This window comes from Symsagittifera roscoffensis, chromosome 1 (genome assembly GCF_963678635.1).
Source record: "Symsagittifera roscoffensis chromosome 1, txSymRosc1.1, whole genome shotgun sequence".
Lineage (NCBI taxonomy): Eukaryota > Metazoa > Xenacoelomorpha > Acoela > Convolutidae > Symsagittifera > Symsagittifera roscoffensis.
Window position 1 is genome coordinate 82332324 of NC_087062.1, and position 26327 is coordinate 82358650.

General features: G+C 34.8%; 2 protein-coding genes across 2 annotated transcripts in view; both read left to right on the forward strand.

Moving 5' to 3' along the window:
* Positions 1-8339: 8339 nt before the first annotated feature.
* Positions 8340-24986, forward strand: LOC134851066 (dnaJ homolog shv-like). Its single transcript, XM_063866973.1, has 9 exons — positions 8340-8360; positions 17754-17832; positions 18060-18216; positions 19605-19671; positions 19986-20146; positions 20340-20482; positions 20767-21019; positions 21420-21579; positions 24209-24986. The coding sequence occupies exons 2-9, from the start codon at positions 17777-17779 to the stop codon at positions 24268-24270; spliced, it is 1059 nt and encodes a 352-aa protein (XP_063723043.1). The 5' UTR covers positions 8340-8360; positions 17754-17776; the 3' UTR covers positions 24271-24986.
* Positions 8346-26327, forward strand: part of LOC134851058 (intraflagellar transport protein 57 homolog) — a 166380-nt gene continuing 148398 nt past the window's right edge. The window contains exon 1 of the mRNA XM_063866961.1: positions 8346-8359. The gene's annotated coding sequence lies outside the window, so the exon portion shown is untranslated. The remainder of the gene's footprint in view (positions 8360-26327) is intronic.

Below are 26327 nucleotides of genomic sequence, written 5' to 3' on the forward strand. Positions count from 1 at the left end.
TTCAAGCATTTCCCTACGTCGTTTCAGGCAGAGGTTTTCTTTGATAGAATCTTCTTTAGATAGGGCACATGACAGAAATATATTCATTTCTTTCAATTCGTCTCTTTTTTCAGTACTTTTTGCAATCACTAGATTGACTGCTGCCGGATTTTCAAGCGAAACTAGAAGTGTTCTAGGCTTTTTCCTTTCTTTGTTGAATGTTCCAAGTCTTTTAAACTGGACTATTTTTGACTTAACTCCTATGGTTCCCAAAATTTCCTCTAGTTTTTTGTGAGTTTGAACAAGATTCACGTCGCGTGGTTTATTAGGATTTTCATGGATCCCTTGCACTCTTACATTGTGTTCGATGCTGTGAGTGGTTGTGTTGTTGTTGTTTTCGGAGTTTTGAGGACTATTCAAGTTTTTGTAGCTTTCAACAGCGTTTGCGTATCTCTCGTCTACTTTTTCGTGTGTTTTCCTCATTGCTTCGTTTATTTTCTTTTCGACAATTTGAGCAATTTGCGTTTCGAGTGTTTCAGCATTGCTAGACATGTTTTTGTTGATTTTTTCTTCCAGGTTGTTGACAGTCCTGTTCCGAATGAAGTTATCGCGTTCGTTGTTTTCAATGCAGACGTTACAGAGTAACATTGCGTTGCGACCAAGCTCCTCTATTCCATTGATGGCTACGTTTGATAATCTTGTGCATGTTGGTTCTAGATGCATGTGACAACCACACGCTACACAGTTGAAAGTTTTTTCGGCTTTCGGTATGGAGCTTGTGCAAGTTCGGCATGTGCGACTCATCCTTGAGGAGTTAACAGAGGGGGACTTTACAGAGGGATCTGTGATTCCCGAGAAAAGACGCCTGCGGTACGATGAGTTCAGAGAAATATGCAAACCTGTGGATCCCGAAAAGGGGGCGCCTGCGGTTTGATATTTCTAGAACGTTCGATGGGGCCAGAGAAATATACAAACCTGTGGATCCCAAAAAAGGGACGCCTGCGGTCTGATATTTCTAGAAAGGACAGAGGGAAGTACAGCTCACAAACCTGCAGCTTACACTCAGTAGGGGCAGTGGCAGTTTTTTCTTGTACAGTGTCTTGTATTTCTTGTACAGTATCTCTTGTACAGAGTATTTCTTGTACAGTATCTTGTTCTTTGTGATGCTTTTGATGCCCTTGAGACTTTCTGGGCTTAGGTGAATTTCGTCACTTCCTAGACGGTAAGTACTGTAAATCTTCTCACACACGCCTCTATACTTCCAATTTCCCTTCTTTCTCTGTATTTCGCGATTCACTCTCGCCGATCGGAATCGATATTCACTGCGGTGAGGGATTCCGACGACAAAAATCTGCTTTGCTAGTCTGCTTAGCTGCTCTGCTAATTCTGCGAGTTCGTTTGCAATATCTTCTTCAGGGACCGTGGAGGGCTCTCTTCCGTCAAAAGCGTCGTTTCCCCCAATGAGCAAAACAGTGGTATTGTATTTGTCCTTCGGAGGTAGGAAGCCTCTGACCGCAGCGATACGGGCTCCAGGTAATGACAAGATGTTTGTGTTTGGGAATTCCAAGTGTCGCGCCTGCGAATCTGCTATCAGAAGGTTGTTTGACGAAGATTTTTTGAAAATATAATATCTCCTCGTTGACATTTAGAGCGAGGCAACCATTGCTACCTCGAGAAGTTCAAATTTATCTGAAACTATTTATTATCTGAAACTATCTCTCGCCCAACGATTACAGCTTGAAGGCTACTACCAGAATACCCCCTCACTCTAGAAACGAGAACGCCCCCATAGTCAGGTCTTTAAATACCTAAAACACGCGAAAAACATCAAAATTACCTAAAACACTTAAAACACGCCATTAAAAACAGGATTGAAAGCTTGAGTATACCGTAAGTTTTCATTGGAAAGCGGAACTATGATCCAGCTCAGCCTAAAACTCGCCTTATCTCAACAACATAATCACATAAAATGCAGTCAAGAATTTGAAATCAGTACTCACATAGTGACGCAACTCTAGAATTAAGTTAATAACATCAGTAAAGGGACTCTTGAAACTTTTCGTATCAAGTAGTTTTAAATCAACAAGTGTAGTTTTCTGAACCAATGGGCAGCTTCACTCGTCTGCCTGCCCAATCAAAATTCCCTCTCGCCCAACGATGATACTTTTGTAAGACTTCGCGTTGCTCTCTTTCACGAACAAGGCAGCTCTACTTGACACTCTAGCTTCAAACTTCCTGAGTCTTTCATGAACAAGAAGAGCTTTCTTGTTCCTGAAAGAGAGCAACGCGAAGTTTTACAAAAGTATCATCGTTGGGCGAGGTGAATTTTGATTGGACTCTAGATACAAGTGAATAAGGTAACTATGATAGCTCTGGAAGTTTGAAGCAACTAAGTTCAGCTCAAGTAGTTATGTTTTCTGGACCATTGGGCAGCTTCAGCTGTCCACTTCCCAGTTAACGTTTTCTGTCTCTCTCAACAATTGCACTTTTTTCTGAACTCTGTCGGGAACAAGACAGCTCTACTCAAATTGAAGACTCTGGTAAATTTGCGAATAGCTATTTTACTCCAGTGATTTTTTTCAACCATCCAGAAGTTCTAATTCAAGTCTTCTGATAAAATTAACTTCTGATTTTCGGTTGTCGCGAGAAACTTGAACATGACATGGTCTATCCGAATTTTTGGAAAGTTACTTTTGTCCCCAAAATCAAGGTTAAACTTTCATATCAATGTCAAATTTCCAAATATGACCGATTGGCACAATTGTATTACTTCACTACACTACAGAACTCAGGTAGTTGCTGATATAGCCGTTTGATTTAGAGTTTTAAACAAGTTGTTTCAGTATAGTACACTGTTGGACCCCGGATGTAATGAAATTCATGTTGGTGAAACTTTTTTGACAATTGTTCTCTTATGAAAGAGGTTATCGTTTTAATTGCGCTTTGGGATAAACTTAACAATTCTATATTTTGTTTCGAAAGTTTGAGACAAAACAAATCGAGTGCTTTGAATAACGAGCATGCAAATTATAGCACTCCAGTTATCAGATTTGTAATGTAGTTCTTTGGACTTTCTGGAATTTTATCTTTGTATATTGATGTAACCAATTCTTTTTTGGGTAGTTCTGGGTCATTCAACTGTTATTTTTCCGATTCAACTCTTGTATTGAACCTGAATGTAAAATTTGCTTTGTTTCTCACAAATTTATATTTTCCTCTAAAAAGCCTTGAATACTTTGCTTTTATCGAGGAAACAACAACGTTGAAATACAACAACTAATTTAAATTTCTTGAATAACCAATTTAAATTTCTAGCGATCAGTCGGTTCATTTTAATGTCTTATTTTTAATTTCGCTTTTAATCGCCAACATGTTTGACCTCGAAACTTTCCGAAAATTGAACGACGAATTGAAATACGAGCTGTATAAAAACTTGATCGAAAATGTTACTTACTTTATCGAATGATCGAAAACTTAACTGTATCAACGAAAGATGAAGAAAAAGGAAACAAATTTATTGATCTAGAAAAGTTTAAAAACACGGGCAATTCGAAAATTGCAGAAAACAAACTTGAAAATGAATGGAGCAAGATTGAAACTCGGAGCAGAAATCAGAACAAACGAAGCAAAAATAACCAAGAAAGCAAGAATAACCATGAAATCAAAATACAAGCAACCAAAATTCAAGAAGAAAAATTCGACCAACAACGAAAACATTTATTTTTACCACGAGAAGAAGAATTTTCTGGCCTCTTATTGGGAGACTCAATTGTTAACAGAATCAATGGGGAACAAATATCGAAAAATGTGTTGGCGAGAGGATTTGGTAGGCACACAATTTCTGCATTGCTGGAACGCGTGAGAAATAGTAAATCGCGACATTTTAAACATGTAACTACGCTAATTGGAATAAATGACTGCCTCTCAAATGATTTTGACGCGAAGGAAGCCGTGAGTAGCTTAAAAAAACTAATTTATCTCGTAAATCATAAATTCTCCCCAAAAACAATTTCACTATGTACTGTAACTCCCTAAGGCGCTTTTAGAAAAGACTTTAATCCAATTGTACAGAAGCTAAAAAAGCAAATTTTTAATTTAGTACGGATGTAAAGGACTTGGGCGAAGTAAAATTGGATAATTTAGACAAAAACAAAATTTTAGTCAAAATACCGATGCGCTTAGCTCGGATGGTTTGCATCCTTCTGATGGGGGTTTTGAAATTTTGTTGCAAAGCTTTAGAGATTCTTGTAGAGGTTCTGATATTAATGCAAACACACGTGAGATTACAACCCGCCCCAGAATGAAGCAAACCCAACAATCATCAAATTTAGATCCAAAAACGGCAGAAATGATACAATTTTTCCAAAACGGTGCAAAATTTTTTAGGAAATACAAGTTTCGCATTTTTTCTTGGTGCAAACTTTGGCGATTATTTAATTTATTATGCTGAATATTAAATTCTGGTTGTTTTGTGCAATTTTTCTAATTTCCAAGGCTCAGATGGAAAATATAGAAAACACCATTGTTTACTGGGGCTATCTAAGCTGCAATCAAAAGATATTAACATCGAAATGTGGGATAAATGAGCGGAGAGCTACCACACTGACTCATCTTTTCCTTCTTGCGTTGTTACTAACCCAAAGTGGGGATGTTGAAAAAAACCCTTGTCCTATTGAAACCATTGAAACAGTCTACGGCATCTGCTCAAAAAATTGTGCAAATCTTAAATTTGTTCATTTGAATTTTCAAAGAACTATTAGAAAACGGATGCAATTGAAATTTTTTTTTGATGATATGGGCGAAAATAAAAATATAGGAATTTCCGAAACGTGGCTTAAAAAAGCAGATAGTGACAATTTATGGATTCTCCACCCTAGAACGCATGCGATGTTCAGATATGATAGGCAATCAGCGGTAAAAAAGAAAGGCGGTGACGTTTTGTTATATATACCAGTCAAATTGGCTCCGAAATTGAGGCCTGATTTAAATTTATTTGATAAAGAAAAATATGATTCAGTGTGGGTTGAAAGCAAATCTACATTCAACATTTTCAGTAAAGAAAAAATGTTAGTTAATTTGTATTATAATCCAAGCAGATCAAACTATATTGACTTTTTGGAACAATTAACGCTTAACATAAATAATGCATTTTCAGTTTCTAATAAAATTACGGTTCTGGGTGATTATAACATAAATTATCTGGATAGCAAAGAAAAAGAAAATTTAGATTCTATAATTATTCCATATGGATTGAAGGTTTTTTGTCCAAACGATGAGACCAGAATTAGTTCCTCAACTAAAACTCAAATCGACTACATTATCAGTGACTATGAAACAAACGGCATTGAATTTTGTTTTGATACATCTTAAACACGACCATTTTGCTTCATTTATTATGACGGATATAAAATGCGGCAAAAGTTTACCGAGGATAATTTCGACTTTCAATAAGAAAAATTATCAGAAAAATGAATTTTGCATTACACTCTCAGCTCTTCCTTCGTATCTTTTATATCAATGTACAGACGCACAAAACATGTTCTCGACGATGATTTATTTAATTTTTAGTGCTCTTCAGCAACATGCTCCTATCGAAAAAAAAATTGTTCGTAATTTTAAACCAAAAAATGTGTTGAAAACGGAATGGTTCAATTCAGAATGTCAGCAATTGTTGATTAAGAAACAGAATTCACTCAGATCATATCGCAGTCAAAGGACAAGCGATAACTGGTCAAAGTACCAGTTTTTACGTAATCAAATGAGCCAATTGATTAGAAAATAACTCGATCATTCAAAAAACTGTTTTTCACTTCTCAGCACTATCCAACAAAAATGGAAATATATTAACCAAGTTAGAGGTTCATGTTCTGGCAACAATCGAATTACAGTTCTACGAAATTCCTTCAGTGAAATGATAACCCAAGACCAAAAAATTGCCAATCATTTAAATTATGTTTTTTTAAACTTAGGCGAATTTTTCGGCGTTAAAAAGCCTTTGAATTACCAGAAATCTGCCTCTGAATCTGCGCCTTTCCATTTTCAACACATTACAGTGAAGCAATGTTTTGATATAGTTCGAAAAATCAATGTCAGAAAACCTCTCGGACCTTGTACCGTACCTGCTTGGGCAATCCTTGACGGTCAATCAGTTATAGTTCCACATTTAACTTTTGTCATAAATAATTGCTTAGATGAGAACATTTTCCCGATCGAACTGAAAAAAGCACACGTAACCCCTTTGTTTAAAAAAGATGACCCAATGGATGCAAAAAATTACCGGCCAATATCAATAACTTGTGCTTTTTCTAAAATTTTTGAAAAAATTTTGCATGCCCAAATTACAGAACATCTTGACAAATTTCAAATAATGACACCATTTCAATTCGGATTTCGCAAAAACAATTCAACACAAGATGCTCTTGTTTTTGTGACAGAAAGTGTTCGAAATCAAATAGACTCAAAAAAATTGTACATGCAGCTTTATTAGATCTGTCCAAGGCTTTTGATTCTATTTCGCATGAAGTTTTAATTGAAAAAATGCTTTCTCTCGGTTTTTCAAATGGAGCAAATGCTTTAATTGCTAGCTTCCTAAACAAACGTATTCAATGAGTAAACGTCAATGGATTCTTTTCAGACTGGATTGAAATCAAACGAGGTGTTCCACAAGGAACGGTACTTGGTCCGTAGTTGTTCAATTTATATGTTAATGACATACAAGAGCGATTATATGAAGGTTGTACTTTAGTTCAATATGCTGACAACTGTATGTTTTTTTCTTCTTCTATAATTTCTGAGGATGCTTTGAATCGATTGCAAAAATCGCTCAATGATCAAACGGAGTTTTTTTGCAGAGAACCAATTGAATCTGAATGCATCTAAATCGGAATTTATAACATTTTGTGAAAAAAATGATTGCAAATATTTAGGACTTATTCTTGAATAAAGTTTATCTTTTCATGCTCAAATCAAAACAATTCTCCAAAAAATGGTACAAGGAATTAAAACTATAGATACAATTGGACAACAACTGCCGACATTATCATTAGTTGCCTTGCTTCATTGTCTTGTTTTATCACATTTAGAATATTCAGCATTGTTTTAAATACAAATTAATGCTACTTTGATGCTATCTCTAGATAAACAGTTGAACTGGGCGTTAAAAAGAACATATTTCAGATCGAAATTTAAATCGTCTTCCCTTCTTCGCATTAGTAAATCGTTAATTGGAATCGAGAAAAGAATTGAGTTAAAGTGAATAACATACTTATACCAATATCTTACAAACAAAAAGAAGGCTTTTCAAAATACATTGAGACTACCGACTGCCAATTATAGGCTCAACAAAAGAACGAAACAAATTATTTTTGACAAACATTGTTCAACCGTTTCCCTACAAAAATCATTTTTTCATTTGACTTCTAAAAAATGGAACTCACTGCCCATAATTTTGCGCAATTTAGAAAAATCGAGAACAGGATTCAAAAAAAAATTGAAAGAATTTTACGTGAGTGAATTGAGAAACAATCCAATATGTACAAATACAAATACGTGGCGTGATTTCCGTTTTTGCTAGTTCTATATGTTTTAATTTAGTTTATTTTTTCACACATTGTATTGTTTGAAAGAGAATCTGTATATACTCTGTAGATAAGCTGTATGTTAGGATTATCAGTAAAATTTTTTGTAAAGTTTTAATACCAGCTCGTTCTTAATTCTTAAAACTGATGTTTTTTTAGTATCCGTAACTTCATATATTTTAATCAACCAATTTCTGAACTGTAACCGAACATGTTTTGTTTTAATTTGTTTTGTTTATTGCTTGTTTTCTGATGTTGTATTTTTGTTTGATGTAACCAAAGAATATTAACCAACTTTATTATTTACACTTTGCTATACTGATGCCTCGGCTTTTATTGTATAGTCATTCAGGTGTTCTTTCTTCTTCTTCTTCAAGAGCTTATAGCTTTGCCATTTTCAAGCTACTCGTAATTGCTTCTCCAAAAAAGTTTTAGAAATAAAATGTCATTTGATAATTGAATTCTGCTTCTTACACCATTGATAACCCACAATTTTTACCTAATTTTTTGTTAGTTTCTAATTTCTGAAAATGTTCCTAATTTTTTTACCATTGTATTTTAAAAAAAATTCTTATACGTTTCCTGTGGAGTGACTTGACCATAGAATCTCTACCAGTTTATCGCGGCTAAGACTTTTTTGGATTTTTCCTCTGGGTAGTTAGTTTTTGGGGATTACTGTCTTGCGTAGTCTGAGCTCAGAAAAGATTGATGTGAAAAAATGGTCTTTTTTTATTTTGTAGTCTTTTTTTACTGATAAAAAGTTAATTAGCCTTTAGCCTAATTGTTGTAATAAACTTATTAAATAGATTTGTTATGTTTGATGTTTGTGCCTGTATGTGGAGCGCCCTCTGAGGCATTTTAGACACAGGTCTGTAAAGTGGCTTTCTATGGGGAGGTGGGAAACTGGAACTGGCTTGAGGAGTCTGGTGGTGCACCGCTGGACCTACTGAGCTCGGGTGAGATTGTTCCTTGTTTTTGATTTTTATAATCCGATTTTAAAATTTAAATTAATTTAGTTGTCTTTTTTTTATTTGCTGATTTGTAAAATTCCCACTAACCGCTTATCATGGGTTAGTTCAGTCCACTAAAGTCCAGTCAAAATCTTTTTTTTTTACCTTTATGCTGCGTCAAGATGAGGAAAAACAACAAAGAATGTACAAGCAAAGATTGCTTAAAACCTTCAGGACTGATAAATTGAATTAGATGTGATTGTTGTTCTAGTTGGTATCATATCAATTGTGTAAATATTTCTCTTAGCGAATCTAAGAAAACCCAATGGTTTCAGTGTCTTTTATGCGTTGATGTAAAATCTGTTAATAAAGCAACAATAGGTAATGATTTAGTGCTGGACAATTATGTTAATACAGCCATCTCAAACGTCCGAGTACTCAAGAGAGTACCAAAAGACTCGCGTGTTCCCTTGGCGGAAAGTCTGTCGGACAAAATAAATGACATCGTCTACAATGTAGAAGATGTTACAAAATGGCTAATTTTTTTAACGTCGTTCTTGTTTTTTTTTGAAGCAACCGAAAAGAAGTGGAGGCAAACAAACCACAAGCTTGAGTTCTTTGATAAAGAAAAAAATTCAAGCAAATGACGTGTCACTTCCAAAACCCCATCCCGAAGTTTCAAGCCCGCCTCTGAGTGACCTCGAAGATAATAAAGTTAATAAGTAGTAAGCTCGATGAAGGAAATGTAAGGGGAGGAATAAGGCTTGCTGCTTCGGATGACAAAATAGCTCCATTTTCAACTGATAACTATCAAAAATTGTTGTCTAAGCACCCGCAGCGAGCCAAATTTGCAGCTCCAAATCCAGAAAAGTTAGATAGTTTTTTCGTAACCGATTTCGACCTATACAAAGCGATAATGTCCTTTCCAAACGGATCAGCAGCAGTTCCTGATAAAATAGTTCCTCAAATTTTTAAAGATATTGTTAGTAAGTCGAGTGGCAGTGCAGGACTTAATTTTCTGAAATCGCTTACTAAGCTGATAAACCTCATTGGAGATGGCAAAATACCCGAACCACTCATAAAGATAGACGGAGGGTTGAGACCGATTGCCATAGGCAACACGCTGAGACGTATCGCGTCTGATTGCGCTGGAAGCAAGGCGCTCTCCGAGCGACAAAATTTCTTCGGAAACGTACAGTTAGGATGCGGTACCAAACGAGGAGCAGAAATAGCTGCGCACTCGTTTCGAAACCTGATTGAACGCGACGACAATCCAAAATGCACTGTTCTTTTAAAGCTAGATTTTAAGAATGCCTTTAACTCTTTAAACAGAGAAACAATGCTGAATCATGTTTATTCAAATCGCCCCCAATTGTATAATTACACCCATTGCGCTTATGGTAAACCTAGTTACCTTTTTTAATGAAGATCTGTCATAATGTCAAAAGACGGAACTAAGCAAGGTGATCCTGAAGCCTCACCCTTTCTTGCGGAAACAATTCATACACTAGTCAAACGGTTGGAGTCGAAAATTAACATCTAGATGGGAATTTAGCCGACGACTATCAGGTAGTACTACGGGACCTTAAAAACATTCTGAAATCGGAACAAATTTACAGCCTGAGCTTAAACACTGAGAAGTGTGAACTTTGTTTTTTGGGACCGACTACCAGTACACAGTATAATTCAATTTTAACACAATTTCGAAAAATATGCCCCAAAATAAAAATAAAAAAAAAGAAGAACTCCTCCTTTTAGGATCTCCAATCGGCGAACTTTGCCGAAAAAAATTGCTCGACGAAACAATTAAGGAGCTTGAAAAAATCGCGGATGTCATTGACAAACTAGACGCCCATTATGGTTTTTACCTCCTAAAAAATTGCTTTAGAATGCCAAAACTCCTATATTTTTGCGTACGAGCCCTTGTTTTTTGCAAAATGGTTTTTTGGAACGCTACGATAAATTACTAAGAGTTCGTTATGCAAGGTCACTAACGTGAAAATGGATGTTAACCAGTTTTTACAAGCAGTTCTCCCGGCAGCCAAAGGTGGCTTGGGCGTTTCTTCCGCTCGTCTACTCGCTTTACCCGCTTTCTTAGCCTCGAAAGATGCCTTGAGCAAAATTTTTGGTTTGGAGCGTGTGAAAGGAACCTATGATGATGCGCTTAAACGGTGGTTTGACCTTGGAAAAATTGAAATGGCTCCGGGAAACGAAATCCAAAAAAATTGGACGGAGCCAATTTTTGACTGCGAAATTGCAAACTTGATTTTACGACTCGAACCAACGGACGTAAAAAGGTTCAACGCGTTCCAAGATAGATGTTATCCATACGGATACAGTACATACCGATATGAACTGTTATCCATTCGGATATACTAGAACTATGCTTATCTAAAACATTACATCCATCCCAAGTGCTAACCATATATACTTATGTAACACTATGTAAACTGAACTATATAGAAGTCTGATCTAAATTAAGTACCTATTAAACCTAACACCATATTCAATAGTTATTTATGAGTCTCTGTCTCTCTCATGATTTCGAGGTCAGATTCGAATCAGACTTAACTTTCTAAACTGAATTTAAGTTGCTCTCAATCTCTTCGTATTCCAATTCTTAGTTAGCGATTAAGCATAGACTTCGACTATCGAGATTACACAGTATATACCTCACCTAACGGCTGAGGGTATAACAATAGATTTGGCTCCCAATGGTTGAACGTCATCCCGTGCAAAAATTTAAGGTTAAAACTGTCGAACCAACAACTCAGAATTGCAATAGGACTTCAATTAGGATCAAAAATATGCGAACGGCACAAATGCGTGTGCGGAAAAGACGTTACCGAGGATGGTTGGCATGGTCTTTCTTGCCTCAAAAGTGCAGAGAGATTCTCTAGGCATTCAAACATGAATGACCTTATAAAGCAGAGTCTATCATCTACTCACATTCCGTCTGTTTTAGAACCACGACACCTCTACAGGACCGATCAGAAGCGATCAGACGTTTTGACGCTCGTTCCATGGGCTGATGGTAAGCAGCTCTTGTGGGATGTAACGGTAGTAGACTCCTTAGCTCCTTATAGGATTAATGCCGGGTCTGTTTGTAACCCTGGTACGTCTGCCGCTGAAGCGGAAGAGCGAAAAATTGAAAAGTATAAAGATCTTGTAATTGGTGGATATCTTTTGCAACCGCTAGCTTTTGAAATTCTGGGCGCGGCCGGCCCCAGCACAGAAGTTTTTTTGAGCAAGCTTTGTAAGAACCTAAGCATATGCACTGAGGAACCCAGAGCAGGCAGCTTTTTAAAACAGAGAATCTCCCTGGCAATACAGATTGCGAACGCCGCTTGCGTACTCGGAACAATAAATGACAAAATAACTTTCGACGAAATTTTTTACTTGTAACACTTGTGTATTATATTATCTCGTGTCGAGTTGCGTGTTCTTATTGAAGAAACGTAACCCGTATCGATTTAAATTGAAAAGGACTTAAACACTTGTCATCTTCTTTTATCATTATCATTTCCATATCTAAAAAATTCCAAGGATTTTGACTGGAATACATGATGAAGGGACTCATGACTGTAACCTCGGTTACTATGATACTTTTGACCTTCTGATTACCACATTTTTCATTGATATGAATATTGACTTGAATATAACCGGGAAATCTATTTTTTTGATTTATATATATAGTTTTAAGCTCTAGTACGTGCTGTTTATTATAGTATATTCGGGAATGACAAAACTCTCAGAGTTTGACTCATTGCTTTTTTGGTTACTGAAATCGACCTGTTTTCTTGTTTTTTTTTGGCAGATGAACTGGTGAATATCTCTATCAGTTTTCTACAACCTTCCTACTGATTTTAAAGTTCGTATGTCATATTGTAAGCAATTGATTTGCTATTTTAATTGAACTTTCTGAAACTCTTGTGACCAGTTGACGTTTTGTCTAACATTTATTCTAGATTAGTATTTAAGAATCGATTGAAAACACATAAATTAATCAAAGAAAAACTTTTTAAATCAAAGTAGGAACTCTTTTGCCTTTCATTTCAGACAAAAAATTTGTTTTCATTTTTTTTCGTTATGGTTTATCTTTATTTGATCAGTAGAAATAATCAAGATTAGTAGGATTAATCAAGGACCAGTAAGAACCTGATCAGTTGGAAATAGCCACCAGTATAGCAAATACAACAGATGCTATTATATTTCTAATTCACTGTCGGTAAATGTGCCACCAAATGAGCAATTCCAATCAAGCCAACTGACCCGTTTTGAGGATTTAATTTCGGTTCAAAAATTTATTTTGCTTAAAAGGTGTTGGCAAAAAACTCTATAATTTTTATCTCCATTTTTTCGAATTCAACCAAAATTATGTAAGATGAGCTTGATTAATTTGTGTTGGTTATTTTTATCCGATTCTTTCAAACCAGTACAGAACAAGCTTGTTCAGCACAAAATGCCTTGAAGAACCAATAAACTGCCAAAACGCGCGTGAACAAGATACAACTATATCTATCTATCTATACTATATTTAAATGCGAGTGACAGCTATCTCCCATGTTTCAGCATAATAATTTTGCATGTTTAACGAAAGAGTTTTTTTCATGTTTAAGCTATATCATATATTGCAATGTTTAAGAAAATTTTTCAATTAGTTTTCCGCAAGTTCATTAATTTTCAGTAATTTTTTGCGAGGTCAAATTAAGTCTGTCTGTCTGTATACCTGCTTTTTAGTTAATTTGATTATGTCTGTCTACCCGTCTCCTAATTTTTTTAAAAATTTCATCTATGTATCTATTATATATTTAAATGCGGGCTCCACTATCTCACCTTCTTAGGCTTTTTCAACATATGATGTTTAACGAAAGAGTTTTTTCACGTTTAGGCTATATCGTATATTGCTATGGTTACGGTTTTTTCCGATTTTTCAGTTTAAATTCAGTGTCATATAGCTTTGTAGTCAGGCTGTTGCGTGGTTGTTTTAATTTAATCTATTATATATTTAAATGCGGGCTTCACTATCTCGCCATGTTTAAGCTTTTTCAACAAAATATTTTCGCATGTTTAACAAAAGAATTTTCTCACGTTTAACTTTTATCATATATTGCAATGGTTTTTTTTTCGATTTTCCCGTTTAAATTCAGTGTTTATTGTTTGAAGTTCCAGTTTCATCAAGTTGGAAATTAGCAACCCAGTAGTAGGATATTGTCGGAGTTTTCCCAGGTTTTGCAATTCTGGTCTCCATATATGAATAACCAAATCCATTTAGTTAACGAGATAGGCCATTTTCGAAATTTTTCAAAAATTTCTAGAAAATTAAATTTTAAATAGCTTCTCAGTTTTTGAAATTCCCAACCCTGTAGTTGGGTACTCTCAGAGTACTATCAAGGATTGCGATTCTTACCTCCAAATATGACTGCTCATTTCTTTGTAGTTTTCGAGATGTGATGTTTTTTGTGATATTTTCAATATTTTTAAGACTTAAATTAATTTTTTTTTCTCAAAATCTGAAATTCCCAGCCTGGTAGTTGGGTACTGTCAGAGTACTATGAAGGATTGCGAATCTTGCCTCCAAATATGACTGCTCAAATCCTAATAGTTTTCGAGGTATGATGTTTTTTTTTTTATTTTTTTTTCAAAAGTTTTCAGAAAATTTTAATTAATTTTTCTCAAAATTTGAAATTCCCAACCTTGTAGTTGGGTGCTGTCAGGGTACTCTAAAGAGTGGCAAATCTTGTCAAATGCGACTGCTCAAATGCTTTTAGTTTCCGAGATGTGACGTTTTTTGATTTTTTCAAAATTTTTCAAAGAACTTATCTACAAAGAGTTTCAAACAATTTGATACTACCAACCCGATGAAGATACAACCTTATTGCCAGCGTACACCCTGGCGCTCTAATCTTGCCTCTTAAAATTAATGCTTAAATTATTTTAGTTTCCGAGATAAGACGTTTTTTTCATTTTTTTGGGGAAACTTAGGTTTAACAAAATCACAAATTTTTGAATCCGAATCCTATAGTAGGGTGCTCTCAGTGGTTTCAAATCTCCAGAGGCCCATTAAGTTTTCGAGATGACGATTTTAAAATGGGAATAAAAAAATTAAAAAGTTAGAAATTACCAACTCTGTAATTGGGTGCAGTCAGAGTACACAAAAATTTGCAGATGTTGTTTCCAATATATGCGGTTTTTCATGAGTTGTCAAAAAATTTCGAAGCACCGGAGGTGCGTTAAACGCTAGTTTAATATTAATAGCACTCGATTTTTGGGTGGACTCGGCCGAAGTGGTTTACACCAACGTGAAGTAAATAAATATAATATCAGCAAATATATTACATAACATGACCGTTGGACATAACTAACGAATTATAGAAAGTTCCATTGAAAGTTGGAGAAAGTTCATACTATTAATGTCAACGACATTACATTCAGTGTTTGTTTCATCAAGTTTGAAATTAGCTACCTAATAGTGGGATGTTGTCAGAGTTTTTCCCAGGTACTGCGATTCTGGCCTCCATATATGAATAACCAAATCCTTTTAGTTTACGAAATAGGGAATTTTCGAAATTTTTCAAAAATTTCTAGAAAAATAAATTTTAAATAATTTCTCAGTTTTTGAAATTCTTACCCTGTAGTTGGTTGCTGTCAGGGTACTCTCAGGGATTGCGAATCTTGCCTCCAAATCACTTCTCAAATCCTTGTAGTTTTCGAGATATGACGTTTTTTTATGGTTTTTTCAAAAATTTTTCAAAAACTTAGATTTTGAAAAATTCCAAAATGTTGAAAATCTCGTTTCTGTTGTTGGATTTTGTGAGGGTACTCTCAGAATTTGCGAATCTTGCCTTTGATTATGGCTGCTCAAATCGTTGTAGTTTTCGAGATATGACGTTTTTTAGGGTTTTCTCAAAATTTTTCGGAGAACTTAAATATAAAAATTTTGACAAAACTTGAAATTACCATTTATTTCGTGAGGATCTGGCTGGGTACTCTCAGAAGTTTCGAATATTGGCTCCAAATGTGATTGCTCAAAACCTTGCAGTTTTCCAGATATGACGTTTTTTTTTTTGTGATTTCAAAAAATTTTCATGAAAATTAAGTTAATTTTTTGTCAAAGATTGAAATTCCTAACCTGTAGTTGGGGATCAGTCAGAGTAATCTCAGGGTTTGCAATTTCGGCCTCCAATTGAGAATGCCCAAAACTTTTTAGGTTGAAGAGATAATACGATTTATTTTGAAATTTTCATAAACTCAAATTACAAAATGATTGACTAAAGTGAAATTCCCAACCATGTAGTTGTATGGTGTCCGAGTACTTTCAAAAATTGCCATTTAATAAAACTGCTAAAATCTTGGTAGATTTTGAGATGTGAAATTCGTTCTGGGTCTCAAAAAATACCTTTTTTTAGAAAACTTAAGGTTAAGTTGTAGTTGGGTGCTATAAGAGTACTCTCAAAGTTTGCAAATCTTGCGTCCAAATGCGACTGCTCAATTGCTTTTAGTTTCCCAGATGTGACGTTTCTTTGTTCGTTTCAAATTTTCCGAGGAACTTATATAAAACTTCACAAAATTTAATGGTTCTTCAAAATTTGAATAAAAAACTTTGCAAAATTTGTAATTACGAACCTTTTAATTGGTTTGTGCCAGAGTACACTCAAAGAATGCAGATCTTGTTTTCAATATATGCGGTTTATTATGAGTACCGGATAAGCGTTTTACGCTAGTCGAGTTGCTAAATATATGTTAGGGATTCGTCAATTTTTTGATGCCTAGTGCAAAAAGATTCACTACAATAGCCCTTAAATTTTTGAAATGGAAGATGATTTAAAGAGAAAAGTTTGTTTTGAAAACACCTGGCAATTTTGAACATAAATCAAACAAAAAATACTTTGTTTATGGTCTTTCTTAAGATTGTAAGAAGTAAAAAATTTAGAATTTTGTATCAGAATTTCTTTAGTTTTTATTAATTTAACGCAATGAAAGTACGAAGTTAAATGTTTTGCGTCTGATAACACAACAAAAACAGCAAATTTCTCATCTCAGGTCTTTCAAATATTTTAAATTGCTACTGACACTTTTTTTGATAAGAAGTTTACTCGTCAAAAAAGTCCCAATTTCGATTGATTTTAATTTCAAAACAAAAATCACAGTTTAAATACGTTTTGTTTTGGTGTTGAGCCCTGAGCATGAATATCTTTCAAACTATATTGATAAATTTTGTCAAAGTTTTCTGAGTGAAAACTCAAATTTGGAAGAACTTAAAACCAGAAAAACAGAGTTTAAAACTAAAGTTTGATTTTTTTCGAAGACTATTTCATAGCTTGAATTGCTCAGCAAAAGTAAGTTATAAGAAGGTATTGCTCCGCAATAAGGTTAATTGTTTCAAAAACATAATCAAGTCATGAGACTATGAAAATTTTCAAGTTATTTTATAGAGGTAATCGATTCGCAAAACTAAGTTTTTTGAGCAAGCTATCAAAGCGTCAAAAAATTTGCACAATTCGATCAAAACAAATAATTTCTTATTTCAAGAAAACATTGTCGAATAAACCTAAGTTGAATTCTCTCAAGAAATTTATTGAGGTAATAAATTTTTGAATTTTGCTACGTTATTTTCTCGAACGAATCCGTTTGCAAGAAACTCAATTGTTTCTTAGCAAGCTATCAAATCAGTGAAGCTTCAAAATATTCGAGGTATTTACTAGAACGAAATTGAACACAAATTAAGTTTTGTGATGCAAAATATCGAAGCCGTGATGTTCGATATGATTCAAGTTATATCTTAGACAGAATCAGTATGCGAGAAGTTCACGTTTTCTATACAAGTTGTTCAAGCAAGGAATTTATGACCACTTTCAGTTACTTCTTAAAAAAAGAATCGGTTCCAAAAAAATTAAAATATTTCTAAGCAAGCTAATGAAGCGATGATACTTGAAAATATTTCGAAATTTTTGCCATGGCTTGGATTGCTTCATAAAATATTCAAATTTGTTCAAGAAAGCTAATGAAGCGGTGAAACTTTGAACTACTTTGAACATAGCCTGTTCAAATGTTATAAGTGTTAATAACAAAATGTTATAAGTGTTAGTAGTAAAAACGTGTTTCATCTTAAAATTTGCTAGCGATACAATTTTTGCTTCGAATTTAAATAATTTTAGCAAAAACTTCAATAGTTTTTTGGTTTTCTTGAACTGTTGGATGTGTTTTAGGTTGTTCTACGAGTAAACCTCACTAAAATATCCGTTTCAGAACCAGATATATGTCATTGTAATGAACATTTATCGCCTGTTCATATTTGTTTTTTGCTGCAATTATCTACATGCCGGGTAAGCATGACTGTTACTGCTTGAAATAGCTCTTATTGTTACAAAAGGTCCTAGAACTATAGATAAAAAAGTTAAGGGAACAAGAAAAAATGGTCCATATTGGTTGCGCATTTTTTATGCATTGATTTTTTTCAAAAAAAATGACGGGCATTCATCGTTCATATTTTCTTCTTGCATTGGCCCATCTATCATACTTGTAATCTTAAAACGTTTTCTTCAAAATTTAGGCGAGATTTCTACAAAATCCTTGGCGTGGAGAAAAAAGCGAAGGTCAATGAAATAAAGAGGGCCTTCCGGAAACTTGCTCAGAAATATCATCCTGATAAGAACCCAGATGATCCTCAAGCTAATGAAAAGTTTCAAGAATTGAGTGCGGCATATGAGGTAAGTTAAGAATAGCTAAATTGGATCAATTAAACACAAACAAAATGTTATAGGTGCGTTGGTTGTCCCGGTCGGTAGCTTGGTAGAAAAAAAATCATATAGCGAGGATAGCCGATTGTTGCGCAAGATTATTTCAAAGTATTTTCCCTTTTTTGGGCTATGGAAGGGGTCCAGTTTGATTAGCATCCACGAGAATGAGACGATAATAACAAATATTAGATTAAAATGTAGTTCAATTAGTTGTTCAGAATTTTACTATGTTACTGATTTGAAGCCTTTTAAGCTGTGGTTCAGTATGAATGTAAAAATCAAACAAAATTTTGTCGGACAAAAGTGAATTAGACCTTTTACCTGTTCAGGTTATGCAGATTGGATTGACGTGATATGATGTAATTAGAAAATATTTCGTGAATGCGATTTCGCAAATAAAAGTGCTCGTTTTGGGGAGTTTTTGCAGCAATTGCATGACATCTGAATTACTTCTGCTGCATAAGGAGTATAGCTTGACATCTGGTTTGTTGATGACTAGTGTTTAATGATTGTCAAGCGACCGTGGCGCAGGTGCTAGGATGTGTGACTCTTAATCTTAAGGTCGGGAGTTGCATTCCGGCACATAGCAGAATAATTATTGTTCCGACCATTGAAAATGGGGAAGAGCTTTGTATTCGGATGGATTTCAGTAATTTCTTTTTTTTGTGTTCCACGCAAATTCAGCTACCACAAATAATCATCGGACTGGGTTGAGTGATATATCATATTAAAGCCTTTTCAGTCGTCATTCGAACGACATTAAAAAATCCAAAAAGTTTTCCCAGGTCTAGAAAAACCGGTTTGAAATTTAAGATTTTTTCGTCTAATTTCAAGTGAGTGAGCAGGCTTGCATTAGCTTATTTATCCTTCATTTATCCTTTATTTTGAAAAATTTAAAAAATTCTGATTTTTTTGTTTTTGTTATTTGTCTTCAAAAAATGTTTTCCAATTTGCAAACTTTACAATGACTGGCAAAAATGCCCAAGCTTTTTTCACTCAGATTCCTTTATCACACCGAAAAAAATGCTTTAATTTGAAAAAAATAATTTTGTTATTTTTTAAGATTGGTCGGGACGTTCTGTGCTACTTGCACAGTAACCGGCTATCCTTGTTAGTTTGTTTGTAATTTTTATTTGTCTGAAAAAGGGAGATATGCAATCAAGTAGTCAGCATCAAAAAGAACTTTGGCAAACATATGAGTGAAATTCTATTGCTGAACTGCAAAATTCAATTTCATAATTTCAAATCTTGCCATTTGAACAGTGATTTTTGTATGCACCAGACGTTGGTAAAGAGCACTTATTGTGTGAGCATCATACATTGATGAAGACCAGAGTTTCGAGATTTGATTTGTTTAGGTCCTGACCGATGAAGATCAAAGAAAACAATATGATCGATGCGGAGAAGAGTGTCTAAAAGAGGGAGGTAAATACCAAATGGAAATATGCGTTACTAATTTTTTGCCCCCCCCCCCCAAAAAAAAAGGAATAATTTTTCGAAAGATTGTTTTTTTATTCTGATGCGAGTTGACTTGATTTTGTTTCATTGCACAATTTATTAAACGGCACGGTTTTGTATAAGTGACGGATATACTAAGCAATTTGCTTCCTAATTGGTGCTCTTCCAGTTACGCGAATCTTAAACAGAATTTAGAGCACAGCTTGCACATTACGTAATCGTGCTTGCACTCATTGCAAAAATGTCATAAATTGTGTTCACGGCTCCGTTATTGTTGATAGGTGGGGGCAGAAGTGACCCATTTGCCGACTTCTTCAATTTTGGGTTCGGTGGTTTCGGAGGAGGTGGTGGTAGGCAGAACTCGGACACTCCGAGAGGCGAAGATGTGCTCCTGAAAATCACAGTGACTTTGGAAGAACTATATTCTGGCAATTTCGTAGATGTATGTGTTCTTATTAAAGTATTTTTTCACTAGATAACTTCAGCAATCATTTTTGCAAGACCAAATCAGCATGTTTCAAAATATTGGTAGTTATGCGGTTTGTTTTTGGTTTGTTTTCATGACTTATTTTTTTAGATATTTGGAGACAATTTCCATCGTAAGTATCAACTATGATTATAGCATTTTTTGTTAGATCGTGCGCAACAAGCCAATTCCTAAGCCAGCTTCGGGAACCAGAAAGTGCAACTGTCGGAGAGAGATGAGGACGCAGTCGATGGGACCAGGACGCTTCCAGATGTTCGAAGAGACAGTGTGTGAGGACTGTCCTAATGTCAAGTGAGCTGCCAGTCTTCATTTGAGGCGGGAACGCTTGTTCATTTGAAATAGATGCTCAAATTGTTATAAGGAGTCAGATTCTTCAATTTTGATTGACAAACAAGTTTTTTCAAATAGGATAATTGTTCTACGTGGTAGTGCTGCTGTTGACTTACCAAAAAGAATTGTGATATTGAAATTAAGTGTGAAAGGAGGCCAAACTAATTACATGTGATTGATTAATGGTAAAACTCGAATCAGTGAATGCCGTGGTTACATGATCAATAAATGTTTGCATGTGTTAGGCTAGTTAATGAGGAGCGAACTCTTGAGTTTGAGATTCAACCGGGCATGAAAGACCAGAGTGAGTTCCGATGGGTGGGGGAGGGAGAGCCGCACATAGACGGGGACCAGGGCGATTTGATAATCCGAATCCAGACTGCCAAACATGACCACTTCGAGAGGCGGGGAGATGACCTCTACACTAACGTCACTATCTCCCTAACACAGGCGCTCACTGGATTCAACATAGACCTAGAACACCTCGACGGACACAAAGTGAGACTGATCTCCCAAAATTTTTGTAGTCCCTCAAATATAATTGTATTTTTCAGTGATGGAGGGGTTGCTCCTTGATGATATATTGTCAATTAGTAACTGTTTCTACGAAAGTGAGAATATACGTATTTGAATTCGAGTTTTCGCAATTATATCTGAATCGTAGTGTCTAAGAAGAAAGAAAAATGGCTTAATTCCTTTGAAATAATAGCAAACAATGAAATAAATCTGAAAATGAAATAATCAAACTAGCTGTACAAAAACGGACTGAACCTAAACTAACCTAAATTCTTATGAAATTTTTCGTCTCTTTTTATTGTTGTCAGGTTCGAAGGTGATTTTTGTCGAGACATGGATTCACATTAAAGGGCTTGCACATTCTCTTTATCTTGGCGTTTAGGTGTCTGTAATTCGCGAGAAAGTGACGTGGCCGGGAGCAAAGATCAAGAAGAAGGAAGAGGGTATGCCGAACTTTGACGACAACACGAGAAAAGGAGATTTGTACATCACGTTCGACGTCGCATTCCCTAAAGGAGACTTAGACGCAGAGACCAAAACAGGTACATTTGTATAAACAAACAGATAGCCGGTATCTGTGCAAGTGGCACAGACTGATCCGACCAGTCACCAATTTTTTTTTTTCAAATTAAAATCCTTTTTTATGAGCGCGATGATGAGATAACTAATTGATCGCGTTGAAACTTAGTGAGTTGGAAAGAATTGACAACAGTTATCTAAGAAAAGTAACAAACAAACAAAAATGGAATATTAAACTCAAATTAAACCCATTTTATTAGAACAAATTTTACTTTTCGATTTTTTATATTGCCAAGGAAGCCGTAAAGAAAGCCTTGAAAGCTACTTTTCCTGGAAAAAATGAAACATTTTTTTTTCGACAAAAGGAAAATGTTGTACGTTTATGAGTAACGAACGTAGTGAAGACTCTTATATAGGTCTAGATGATTTTTTTCCAGGAAAATTTGTTCACGCTTTATTTTTTCAATTTTCGCGGTTTGGCTTGTGATTTTTTTAAGTTCAATGAATTTCCATCGTTAAGAGAAAGGCAAACTCCACTATCAAACAACAAAAGTTTAAAGGTCACTAAAAACGTGATTGACTTCTACTTTCGAATGTGGAATTTAATTATCAGATTTCCCAGCGAAATAAAATTTTTACATATTGATCCAGTTTTCTCAAATTGAGTATTTTTCTTGAAAAATTGTCAATTATGAATTGTTCTAGGAATTAAGAGGTTTAAAGGCATCTATTTTTGTCTTCGAAATTCGAAGGCTGAGAAGAAGTTTTCTTCTGTTTTTTTGCGCTCATTATCCTTCTCCAACTATCAGTTGGCTATGTTTAAAATGTCGTTAGAATTGCGACTGAAAGTGCTTTAATATGATATATCAGTCGACCCATTTCGATGATTATTTGTGGTAACTGACTTTGGTTGAAAAGCAAAATATGCCTGTTCGCTCACTTTATTCGCTCACTTTATTCGCTCGAAATTCGGTCAAAAATTTCGAAAACAAATTTTTCTCGACATTGAGAAAAGTTTTTGGAAACTTAAAAATCTCGTTCAAATCGCGACAGAAAGGGCTTTACGACCATGTATTACTCGACCCATTCAGATGATTGTTTGTGGTACCTGATTTTGCGTGGAAAACAAAAAAGGGGAAAAATAACACACGCCAGAGTACAAAGTTTATACCCATTTTCAATGTTCTTTCGCAACAACAAGACATTCCAGTTGCTGTTCAAGTAGCACAGAAGGTGTCGACCAAAATTGATTTATAAAACTTTAGTGAAAATCAATCCACGCAAAATCAGGTGCCACAAATAATCATCGGAATGGATCGAGGAATCTATGTTCTTCAGAATGCTTCAAGTTTGGGTTGTTTTTCAGCGTTTTTGACTGCAAAAGAATTTTTGCTATCTGAATAACAATTTTTTTTAAAATTGATTTTTATACTTGCGATAGAAAAAAAATTGCTCAAATTCTTTAAAAAATTTTGTGTTTAAGAGTAATGAACGTAGTTAAGACTCTTGTATAGGTCTTGGTGATTCTTTTTCTGTTTTTTAGGAAAAAGTCTTAAGTGCTCTAATAACTTCAGATGTGCATTCATACATATTAATGCATTTATGAGTGCACTTAAGTATTTATGCACTTTTTAGGTTCAATTGAATTTCATCTGCTGAAAGTTCCGTAAATAGCACTTTCCAAATACGAACGTCGAGAAAAAACGTGAACGATTTCTAGTTTCGAAAGTGGAATTTAATTTTGAGATTTACAGCTGAATAAAAACTTTACCTACTGATCCAGTTTTCTCTAGCTGGGTTAATGTTATCAAAAAAGCGCCAATCAAAAAATCGTTCTAGAAATTCAAAGAACTTACAGGGACTCTATTTTTTTCTTTGAAATTCGAAAGTTTTCAACAAAGTCAGTGTTTTGTTGTTTCCTTGCATTCAATATTTTTTTTCCAACTGTCAGTTTTGACTTTGTTATAAAGTCAAAACTATCTTTTTTTGTCTATCGAACAAAAATAAACTGATTTAAAGATGTTTTGAACAAATACCGTTGTAAAAGTTTGCTGGGCTACGTAAGAGGCTCTGTTCAGTATAAGTATGTCAGTGATCGACCGAGTAGTTTCGCGTAATTTTTGATTGACTATAAAAGCCAAAAATGATCATTTTAGGGTAAACTTTTGGGCCCAAATTTCGCAAAACAAATTGCACCCAGGGCAAATTAAGAGGTATGGGCGGACGCCCCCTCAGGGATTCGACACCCTCACCAACCAAAGGGTCCCCCTTTGCTATTACTGTATGACATCCATTTTAAGTCGACCAACCCTAAATATTTTCTAAAGGGCCTTGGGCGCTTATATATTGTAATTTTGAAGGTGAGCGTGCGCCGATAAAATGCATTTTTTTGGTTAAAAAAAACGGCGTGCCAAAAATGCCCAAAAACGGCGTGCGGCGCAATTTTTTTCGGTCAACATAGGGTCTTTATAGTGTTGTGGGAGTGCGCGGAGAATCAATTTGGTCGACCTAAAAAAGGTCGACTAAGTTTTCTGTAAATCCGCCCCTCCTTTTTATTTTATTTTCGCTTGTTGTAAAATATTATTTGAATTGCATGCATTTTACATTTCTGTCCTAGTGCAGGTAGTTGCTGATTAAATTTTTTTGTTTCAGCGATCAAAAACTTGTTAGGAGGAGTTGACGACAAACCGGTTATTTACAATGGACTCAGATAACTACAACAGAAAAGAAAAACAGGCAAATGATGATTTGTTTTTTGCAACGCTATGCTGGCTGTTTCCATGTGATGCCAACTAGATGGTGTTTTCATATGCCGTTTTTGAAATAATCAGGGACATTATATGATATTCATAATATCGGGTCATTTCGAATTTACTCTTTTAAATTGTGCGTTGAAACGTGACCTCGAGTTTTGTATTTAATTATATTACATTCTTTTACATTTTTCTGGTTTTCGTTTAGCCAATCGTATGAGTTGAGTTGAAAAATGAGATATTTTTCTATTAATGGGATTAAAACTGAAAAGACCCTCCATATCCAAATAATTTAACTGCGTGAATCAATATCGTTTTGAAAATTATGAACAACATGGGTGATTCAGATCGCAAAAGAACGTACCTGGAAATATTCACTACACTGGCGATAAAGTATTATGTATGGTTTTTGAAGCAATTAAAGATTAAATATAATTGTAAAGTATAGATACTTTATTTCGGTACTAGTGATCGAATGCTAATTTCATGTGGTTTGGATTTCTCGCCTTCAATCGTTCGCCCAATTAAGTGCTCAAAAGTTCTCATATGGTGTTCTTTAATAAAAGCATATATTTTCATTATATTTTGAGCTGTATTAATTGTGTTGTTTTTTCCTGTATAGATATGTTTGCTGGATTTTGTCATATCAAATATGAATTTAAAGTAAATTAAAACAAGACTGCATATCAGGGCGAAGCCTTGAATGTTCCGACTGCCTTTTAAGGTCTATGGAGCACAGTAACAAAATAAAAAAATTAAGCGTAATAAATTAAAATGAAAGTTTTTTTCTTCTAAAATTTGAGATTTTTTGTGAAACTCATCCCTTCACACGCCATATAAAGTACAAGCGGATAGACTTTGCACCTAGTAACAAATTAATTATGGCAAATAAGCTTCCTTTAACCAATTTGGAACTATTTTTAAGACGAATTAAATCTCCGCTTGCGAGTTAGTGTTAGTAGCGCGAAATATATCGCGCGTTAATTGTCCTTAACTGGCCAAAATGGCAGTCTTTAAAACCCCATAACTCTACTAAACATGATCACAGGTGAAATATTTTTCAAATTTAAGTTCAGGACAACAATACTTTTTGAATGATTTTTAAAATTCCGTCAGAAATGGCTGGTTAAAAAGTCGAAATTTGAGTGAAGAAAAAAACCACCCCGAGCACAAATATTTCGTTACTTTCGTAACGAAAGTCGGAACAATAAACAAACTTGTCAACAAAAAAGTAAGCGATTGCTAGGTATGCAAGTAGCTTATATTTTAAAGTGGTTACGCTCGCTGACTTTTCAGGTAAAAATTTTCTCTAACAATCACAGAATTTTTAATAGATCGCTTTATGATCAATTCAAATTCCGGGCCTTGTTCTGCAAATGTGGCGGAGAAGACATGCTTTTTTGTGCCCATCTTTAAATTTTTCTTGCATAAAAATTTTCTCATTTTCGTCTTATGGTTTTTTTGTCGGCTTGGTTGTCACAGCAATGTATTTTGTTCCAAAATGTACAATATTTGCTTGTCGAAAAACCTGTAATGTACTTGTGTTAAATTTCAGGTAGTTGAGCGCCAAAAGTTTTTGCGGAAGTTTCAAGCGTAAAAATACGAAGTGATTTTTACGTATACAGCTCTTGATGCTTTTTTGTTAAAAGATTTGATGAACATGGTGAAAATTGTAACGGGTCGTAATGAGTGAAAAGTCTTGAATATTCTCCAATTGTATAAAGAAGTGCATTCATAACAGGTAGTTGAGCGCCAAAAATTTTTGCGGAAGTTTTAAGCGTAAAAATACGAAGTGATTTTCACGTATACAGCTCTTGATGCTTTTTTGTTAAAAGATTTGATGAACATGGTGAAAACTGTAACGGGTCGTAATGAGTGAAAAGTCTTGAATATTCTCCAATTGTATAAAGAAGTGCATTCATAATTGTATAAAGAAGAGCTGAAATGGCTCGAAAAAACGTGATGGATTTCTAGTTTCGATAGTGGAATTCATTCTATGATTTTTTATCGGAAAAAAA

Bases quoted from the DNA above. Each gene is read 5' to 3' on its own strand.
- LOC134851066 (XM_063866973.1), top strand. From the start codon at position 17,777: ATGAACATTTATCGCCTGTTCATATTTGTTTTTTGCTGCAATTATCTA. The intron at 20,147-20,339 runs GTATGTGTTCTT...ATTTTTTGTTAG, and splicing joins ATTCTGGCAATTTCGTAGAT to ATCGTGCGCAACAAGCCAAT. The intron at 20,483-20,766 runs GTGAGCTGCCAG...TGCATGTGTTAG, and splicing joins GAGGACTGTCCTAATGTCAA to GCTAGTTAATGAGGAGCGAA.